Source organism: Babylonia areolata, chromosome 10 (assembly GCF_041734735.1).
Source record: "Babylonia areolata isolate BAREFJ2019XMU chromosome 10, ASM4173473v1, whole genome shotgun sequence".
Taxonomy (NCBI): Eukaryota; Metazoa; Mollusca; class Gastropoda; order Neogastropoda; family Buccinidae; genus Babylonia; species Babylonia areolata.
In genome coordinates, this window is record NC_134885.1 from 43967503 (window position 1) to 43976670 (window position 9168).

The following is a 9168-nucleotide window of genomic DNA, read 5'->3' on the forward strand; positions in this document are numbered from 1 at the left end:
TGTCTTTCTGTGTGGAGAGTTGGTTTGAAGGACCTGTCAGCTACTGTCTTTCTGTGTGAAGAGTTGGTTTGAAGGACCTGTCAGCTTCTGTCTTTCTGTGTGTAGAGTTCTGTCTTTCTGTGTGTAGAGTTGGTTTGAAGGACCTGTCAGCTTCTGTCTTTCTGTGTGTAGAGTTGGTTTGAAGGACCTGTCAGCTACTGTCTTTCTGTGTGTAGAGTTGGTTTGAAGGACCTGTCAGCTTCTGTCTTTCTGTGTGTAGAGTTCTGTCTTTCTGTGTGAAGAGTTGGTTTGAAGGACCTGTCAGCTACTGTCTTTCTGTGTGTAGAGTTCTGTCTTTCTGTGTGTAGAGTTGGTTTGAAGGACCTGTCAGCTTCTGTCTTTCTGTGTGTATAGTTGGTTTGAAGGACCTGTCAGGTTCTGTCTTTCTGTGTGTAGAGTTGGTTTGAAGGACCTGTCAGGTTCTGTCTTTCTGTGTGAAGAGTTGGTTTGAAGGACCTGTCAGGTTCTGTCTTTCTGTGTGTAGAGTTGGTTTGAAGGACCTGTCAGCTACTGTCTTTCTGTGTGAAGAGTTGGTTTGAAGGACCTGTCAGCTTCTGTCTTTCTGTGTGTAGAGTTGGTTTGAAGGACCTGTCAGCTTCTGTCTTTCTGTGTGTAGAGTTGGTTTGAAGGACCTGTCAGCTTCTGTCTTTCTGTGTGTAGAGTTGGTTTGAAGGACCTGTCAGCTACTGTCTTTCTGTGTGTAGAGTTGGTTTGAAGGACCTGTCAGCTACTGTCTTTCTGTGTGAAGAGTTGGTTTGAAGGACCTGTCAGCTACTGTCTTTCTGTGTGTAGTGTTCTGTCTTTCTGTGTGTAGAATTGGTTTGAAGGACCTGTCAGCTACTGTCTTTCTGTGTGAAGAGTTGGTTTGAAGGACCTGTCAGCTACTGTCTTTCTGTGTGTAGTGTTCTGTCTTTCTGTGTGTAGAGTTGGTTTGAAGGACCTGTCAGCTACTGTCTTTCTGTGTGAAGAGTTGGTTTGAAGGACCTGTCAGCTACTGTCTTTCTGTGTGTAGAGTTGGTTTGAAGGACCTGTCAGGTTCTGTCTTTCTGTGTGTAGAGTTGGTTTGAAGGACCTGTCAGCTACTGTCTTTCTGTGTGTAGAGTTCTGTCTTTCTGTGTGTAGAGTTGGTTTGAAGGACCTGTCAGCTTCTGTCTTTCTGTGTGTTGAGTTCTGTCTTTCTGTGTGAAGAGTTGGTTTGAAGGACCTGTCAGGTTCTGTCTTTTAGTGTGTAGAGTTGGTTTGAAGGTCAACTTTTTCAATAGAGTTGGTTCAAAGGATTATCTGCTGGCAATAGAAGTGGGGCTGTTTGATGTTAGTATCCTTGACAGAATTGGTTTATGTGGTTTGCCTGGCATGGGGTCTGGTTGGTGTGGGTCAGGGTTTGCCTGGCATGGGGTCTGGTTGGTGTGGGTCAGGGTGTGCCTGGCATGGGGTCTGGTTGGTGTGGGTCAGGGTTTGCCTGGCATGGGGTCTGGTTGGTGTGGGTCAGGGTTTGCCTGGCATGGGGTCTGGTTGGTGTGGGTCAGGGTTTGCCTGGCATGGGGTCTGGTTGGTGTGGGTCAGGGTTTGCCTGGCATGGGGTCTGGTTGGTGTGGGTCAGGGTTTGCCTGGCATAGGGTCTGGTTGGTGTGGGTCAGGGTTTGCCTGGCATGGGGTCTGGTTGGTGTGGGTCAGGGTTTGCCTGGCATGGGGTCTGGTTGGCGTGGAACCTTTCAGTCTGCCCAGGTTTGTTGTCTGTCCTTAATTCTTCCTTTCTCTGGGAGCAAAAGATATGTTAAACATTTATTTATCATCCCAAAGTATATTTTTTTATCTTTGTCACTTGTTATCTTCTGTCCGGTGCTGCCATGTGTGTCTGTATGATTCTGAAGAATTTTAACTGTATCCTAATGGTGTGCTGTTTCATTAGTTCATTAGTGTTGGTCAGTTGAAGATGAATTTACCATAGGAATGTTTGATACAAGTATAACATCAGTATACCAGGGAAAGAAGTTATATGAACAGTGTAATATGAGCGTTGTGTCTTTACCTTCATCAGTTTACCAGGGAAAGAAGTCATATGAGCGGTATGTGACCCTGTGTAGTCAGCGCTGGACTGGAAGCAACAAAGATGATGTCGTTATCGTTATCATTTGAATCTTGGCTCCATATGAACAGTTAAATGAGTGAAGATGCTTTTGTCCTGTATGATTCCGGAAGTCTGCAGTAAATGGTTGAATGGATATGAAGTTGTTTTGCATGTCCAGAAGAGTTTGGTGTACAAGTGTTGAGTGCCGGCTTCATTTCTCAGAACAGGCTGCATTGAAGTAATTGGACAAATGGACCAAATTTGTATTAAAACTGCAGGTTTGTTTTGCTCCTGGCGTTGCCAGAAGCCTGCTGCCGTGTGAAGGTGCATTGTCTGTCTTCACAGGAGAGAGTGAGATGAAAAATGTCGTGGCCCACACGGCAGGTGGGCCAGTGTTACAGGAGACGTGCACAAAGGCGGTTCTGTTGACCACATGCAGTGTAGTGTCAGCGTTAGTTGGTCTTGCTTTTCCTGCTGCTTCCATGTTTAGCATTTGGTGTTCACAATGCTTCTGTGATAGCAACCAGACAAACAGCAATGTGAAATCCATTGAGCATGACAGAATGCTCTTGTTTCTCAGAATGGTGGTTCCTTTGAACTTTTGGTGCATGATCAGGTCTGTACGTCCATTGACTGTAAGAAAATGATGGGATATCAGGAATGTTGGAATATCATTTAATTTTTTTCTTTCATATATGTGTTTGCAATCTGTTGCTTTGATTTTGGCAATCAATGGTAGGCTGTCATGGAGCGCTGTCATGTTGTGTTGTAGGCTGTCATGGAGTGCTTTCATGTTGTGTTGTAGGCTGTCATGGAGCGCTGTCATGTTGTGTTGTAGGCTGTCATGGAGCGCTGTCATGTTGTGTTGTAGGCTGTCATGGAGCGCTTTCATGTTGTGTTGTAGGCTGTCATGGAGCGCTTTCATGTTGTGTTGTAGGCTGTCATGGAGCGCTGTCATGTTGTGTTGTAGGCTGTCATGGAGCGCTGTCATGTTGTGTTGTAGGCTGTCATGGAGCGCTGTCATGTTGTGTTGCAGGCTGTCATGGAGTGCTTTCATGTTGTGTTGTAGGCTGTCATGGAGCGCTGTCATGTTGTGTTGTAGGCTGTCATGGAGTGCTTTCATGTTGTGTTGCAGGCTGTCATGGAGTGCTTTCATGTTGTGTTGCAGAAGTAATGCTGGAATTGTGCGACAGCTCATCCTGTGACGCTGCAGGGTTTTCAGTGATGAAGCTCGTTCTGGTGATTTTCTGTTTCATTCGCTCATTTATTTGCTGATTTGTTCACTTATTGATTTATCGATTGATTATTGCCACAAGTGTGTACACAGAGTTTGATTCCATGGTATCACCCAATATCAGTTTGTGTGTGTGTGTGTGTGTGTGTGTGTGTGTGTGTGTGTGGTGAACTTAAGTATTAACATTTTCTCAACAACTGCAAGTGATAGAGGAACTATCCTTGTTATAGAATGGTAGTAATGGTCATGTATTATGCATCCAGTTGTCATCACACTAGGTATTGTGACTGAGCCCAGTGAGATCATGACTTCTGTTTTATGTTGTTCTTATCTGGCTTGATGATGTAAGGCGCTGTGAGCAGCATTAGTACTGGATATTGTGCCATAGAAAAGTTATGAATTATTATTATTAGTAGTAGTAGTTCAAAGGCAAAAAAGATTAGGTTTGAATTCTCCCAATGACCACTGAGGGTTGGACGCAAGACCTTTCTGGTGCATGCAAGCTTTTTGTCTACTGACACGCCACATTTAACCTTGGCTAGTTTATAAAAAAAACAACTTGCACACACTAGAGAGATAATGTCTTCCATTTGACCTTCACAGTGGTTGGTCAAGGTGAGAACAGAACCCTGTGTGAAAAGTCAAGGTCAAAGGTCTGTGTCACAATATACCACACTGGAATGAGAATGGTGATGTATGAGCAAGCTTCTTGGTTGAGATGTTCCATTTTCATGAAATTTCAGAACACAGTCCTTCAAAGTCATCAATTTAAAGGTCAGAGGTCAAAGTCTAAACAGCATGTGATTTAAAGAAAATCCCTGTATGTTTTGAATGCCTCTCCCCCTCCCCTTTTTTTCTTTTGAATTTTTTTTACCTGGTCCATAATTGCTTTCTCACAGAGAGTGGGTATCACACACGATTCCTGAAGTCATACCACTGCTCTCTTGTTTTCTGCTCTCTTTTTTTTCCATGGACAAAGGTGTATACTTTCTTACATCAAGTTTAAGCATCATGCACACACACACACACACACACACACACACACATTTTTTTTTATCCACTTTTCTGTTTATTTCTGTTAAAATTTAGTCTATACCTTTAATAGGAGGATTCCAAATTTTGTGTCACTTTTTCTTTTTTTTCTTTTTTGTGTGTGCTCCTTTCATTAGTGTGGTGTCTGTGTTCTGTGTTCTTGCTGGCTTGTGTCATGGTTGGGTGCAAAAAAACAAACCAAACAACAAGTGGTTTGATATAAAGTTTGATGTTCTGTTTTGCTATTTGATTCACAGCTTTCCCACCAAGTCTACCAAAACAGTGTGTCTTTCATTCTCACAATTTTCCTATGCCATAAACACTAGTCGTGCATAAAGCATGTGTGTGTGTGTGTGTGTGTGTGTGTGTGTGTGTGTGTGTGTGTGTGTGTGTGTGTGTGTGTGAGTGAGTTTGTGTGTTATCCCATGTGTGTGTGTGTGTGTGTGTGTGTGTGTGTGTGTGAGTTTGTGTGTTATCCCATGTGTGTGTATGTGCATGTGTGTGTGTGTGTGTGAGAGCTTCACAGAGGTTTGTGACAGTATTGTGGGGGTTTGTTTGCTGCATTTCCTGGTGGAGTCTGATTTTTTGTGGTTGTGTTTTGTTCTTCTGTAAGCCTTTGTTTCTGGGTCAGCCCATATCTCTGTCTGATTGCGTCCCTTTGTTTCTGGGTCAGCCCATATCTCCGTCTGTTTGCGTCCCTTTGTTTCTGGGTCAGCCCATATCTCTGTCTGTTTGCGTCCCTTTGTTTCTGGGTCAGCCCATATCTCCGTCTGTTTGCGTCCCTTTGTTTCTGGGTCAGCCCATATCTCCGTCTGATTGCGTCCCTTTGTTTCTGGGTCAGCCCATATCTCCGTCTGTTTGCGTCCCTTTGTTTCTGGGTCAGCCCATATCTCCGTCTGTTTGCGTCCCTTTGTTTCTGGGTCAGCCCATATCTCCGTCTGTTTGCGTTCCCTTGTTTTTAGCCTGGTGAGGTGAAGACCAGCATTGGGAATGTGTGTGTTGAAGCTGTGTTCTGTAAGATTATATCTGGGATGTGTGTGCCAGGATATTCATAATGAATGGGCCTCAGCTCTTAACATGATTCATGTGTGTGAATCCATTGTCCTGGAAATGAAACAGACAACCCTTTTAAATCACCAGATGACTTTTTTGTTATGTCACTGAATTATGGTTTGGGATTAGAACGGCTTTCCACATATCTCTGGTTTTGTTCATTCCAGTGAAATTCTCACGTTTCTTTGAAGAAGGCATTGGAAGTGGTTACAGAATCTGTGAAGGGCTACAATAGCAAAAAGATTGTAAAGCCCAAAGGTACCTCTGTAAAGGCATACAGTGTCTATAAGTGATTACAGTATCTGTAAAGGGTTACAATAAGTGGTTACAGTGTCTACACATGTCTACAATAGTATAGAATTTCAAAGGGTTGTATCTGTCAAGGGTTACAGTGTTTGCAAAGCAGTTTCTATAAGAGTTATATCTATAAATGGTTATATTGTCTATGAAGAGTTACATTTAACAAAGTGAGCTGTGTTTTCTTGACTGTATCATTATCAGTTGGTTGCGCTTGGGTTAATAAGTTTGGCCAGCCTGCTTGGCTCAGTGAACACAGTAGTTAGAAAGTATGTGCATTATGTGTATGTACATTGACCTTTATTTAGGGGTGGGGGAGGAGGAGGGAATTTGAGAGGATACCTTTTTTTCCCTAGCTGCGGGATGATTACTGTCAATACATATCTTCTGTCATGGGGTTCAACATTTATCCCTGGTTGACACTTTGGCATTTCTTTTCATTGGCTTTGATTTTTATAGCATTTCTTTTCATTTTGTATTATTTTATTTAGTTATTTATTCCACTTTGAAATACATCATTATTGTTTTCTATATTTTAAATGCTTTTTTTGTTTATTTTTTTTTCACATTTTATCTGCGTGTGCTACTTACATATGTATCATTTTGCTTTTTTTTTTCTTTGCTGTGGATTATTTGAACAGTTCTTGAAGGCCTGTGTAGATCAAGTTGTGAATGTTTTGCTTTTATTTGAGAAATGCTACAAATGGTTGAGGTTTCGCAGTGGTTGTACGAGTTTATTTCAGCAAAATTTAACAAAACAAATGGATACTTTATGTACATATCACAACGAGACACAGTTGTGTTTAGCTCAATAAGGCGGGGTTTTTGTTGTTGTTGTTGTTTGTTTCTGTTTGCACCATCAGCCCCTTGAAGATGAACAAAAGAAACAATAAGGGTAAAAGAAATAGCTGGGAGACTGAGTTGTAGTAGGGTCAGGAAAGATGTTATGTGTTTCTTATTTGAATTGTTGTATGCAGTTTCATTCCGGAAAATGGAGTATGGCTGCCCAAATCATGGTGGGGTGAGATACAGCTCACTAAAGGATATGAGTGAAATGTGGGAATAAAGCCATGAACGCAGATCGATGTAGTAGTTGTAAACATTTCAAGTTCTTGGGTTGTCCATGTGTTGAGGTGTTTTGTCAATGATATCAAAATATATGATGAAAAGAAAATATATCAGTGAATCGTACTGTTCCCCTGTTGAGGCTTGTACATGTGTGGTGGTCACAATGAATTCTTGGCTTTATTTTGAATAACATGTGAATGAAAGTTCAGTCCTGGTTGATTTTAGTTTTCTGATTATAGTTCTTTTTTTCCCCCTTTCAATTGTGCAATATAAAGGACTGACGATAAAAGGTGACTTGTCTGGTCTGCAGCTACCTAGTGGACGTCTCTTTTTCTTTGTTTCTTTGTCTTTGGTTGGGTCATCATTGGTCAAGTGGTGGGAGAGGGGGATGTTGGGAAAGTGAGTGGAATGATAGTGTGAAGCCAAATGTTTGTTTCTTCCTGTGCAGAATGTAAGAATTGAAATGTTGAGCCAGTCCAAGTTGATTTGGATTATTTGGGTTTGTTGTCAGGGGAAGGACTGTGTTGCCCTGTTCCTCGCCCAGAAATATTGTTGTGCCAGTGTTATTTGAACACGTTTCAGGATGAATTCCACAATCATTGATCCCCTCTCTAAACAGTATGTTACAAATGCTTCCTGTGTGTGTTTGGCTGATGTTTTAATATTTGAAAAGATGGGATGTGGTGCGTTTGGTTGTGTTAGAGCAGTGTGTGTCTGGCTTTGTTCCTGCTTGCTGCTTATTGGTCCCCTCCATGGGGTGATGGTTACGGACATTTCTGTTGCCCGCTGACATGGCTGGAGTGTGAAGGAGAGTTTGAATTTGTATTGATTTATTAAAGTTCCGTAGTGGCAGTTGTTGATGCATGCATGAATACACACACACACACACCTACACCCCCCACACAGAGTCATTTTATAAGAAGATTGGGCCAGGGATAAGGGTGAGTACTTAATTCTTATGCCAATATTGTATGTTTTGTTTCATTGTCATACGATGTAGATGGCTAATTTGCAAGCAACTTAAAAAAAACAACAAAAAACCCCCAACAATACCATAAAAAACCAATACCATACACACTAAGAACTTCATGTTAAATTTGACAACTTGCAAATAACCATACACACTAAGAACTTCATGTTAAATTTGACAACTTGCAAATAACCATACACACTAAGAACTTCATGTTAAATTTGACAACTTGCAAATAACCATACACACTAAGAACTTCATGTTAAATTTGACAACTTGCAAATAACCATACACACTAAGAACTTCATGTTAAATTTGACAACTTGCAAATAACCATACACACTAAGAACTTCATGTTAAATTTGACAACTTGCAAATAACCATACACACTAAGAACTTCATGTTAAATTTGACAACTTGCAAATAACCATACTTGTGCTGTACTTGTCTCTTGCTTTTCTTTTTTTCTCCCACATGTTGGATGTTGTTTGGTTTGCCATGGTATCAGAATGATTTGATAGACTGTGCTGTGGTGTTTCAGTCTTTGTGATGTTCAGAGTGAGAAACACACACCAGCAGTTGTTTGCAAGCAGAAAGCATGAATGGAATGGAAAAAGAAATGAAGTCCACATCAGAAATTGTAGTCCATATTTTACTGTAGATTTCTATGCATGCTGAGCTTGATGTGATATGCCTTTTTTTATTATCATTTTTATAATTGCCGTAAGTGTTTTACTGTTTGTTTAATGATGTTGTTTTCTTACGAGGGTTTCATTTGTTCATTGTTTACACTGAGCTGCTCCAAATGCAGTTGTTTGAAGTATTTGCCAGTACATTTTCAGCTTCCAAACACTTCTAGTTTTCCAGTGTGTTTATTACTTGACTTTTTTTTTCATATTTTTCAAAGGTAACTATAGATCTTGGGGTGTGGGTGGGGTGGGGAACAGGAAGAGAAGACTTGCACATGTATAATTATACTATTGAGATGACATTGTTATTTAATACTTTTCTTTCTTGTCTTTCTTTAATTCAAAGGCTGAAGCCACTACCCAAGGCAGAAAACAATGTAAACTAACTTTTAGTAACCTGGAGGTACAGAGCACTCAGATGCAGGATGTTTGATTTCACAGAAAAAAGTGCTGTTGTCATTGTTTACAACATTGACCATCCAGCTCATGATGTCATGTTGTACATAACAGAAGAGAAACAGATGGACTGATATATATGTAAATTATGATGATACAGTGTCCATCAGTGTGTGTGTCATTCCTGCTGGAATGTTTTGTAGTTCATGTTTGTGTTTGTAATGATATCATTAATTAATGAATTAAGGTGTCTGTGACGACATTAATTAATCAGTTGTCTGTTTGTGATGAGGAATAAATCAATTAAGGAATCCATGCACAA

At 40.8% G+C, this 9168-nt stretch overlaps 1 protein-coding gene across 1 annotated transcript; it reads right to left on the reverse strand.

Moving 5' to 3' along the window:
- Positions 1-964: 964 nt before the first annotated feature.
- Positions 965-9168, reverse strand: LOC143287028 (uncharacterized). Its single transcript, XM_076595040.1, has 2 exons — positions 1178-9168; positions 965-1067 (listed from the first exon to the last, which is right to left on the reverse strand). Exon 1 carries the CDS (start codon positions 3303-3305, stop codon positions 2319-2321), a length of 987 nt encoding a protein of 328 aa, XP_076451155.1. The 5' UTR covers positions 3306-9168; the 3' UTR covers positions 965-1067; positions 1178-2318.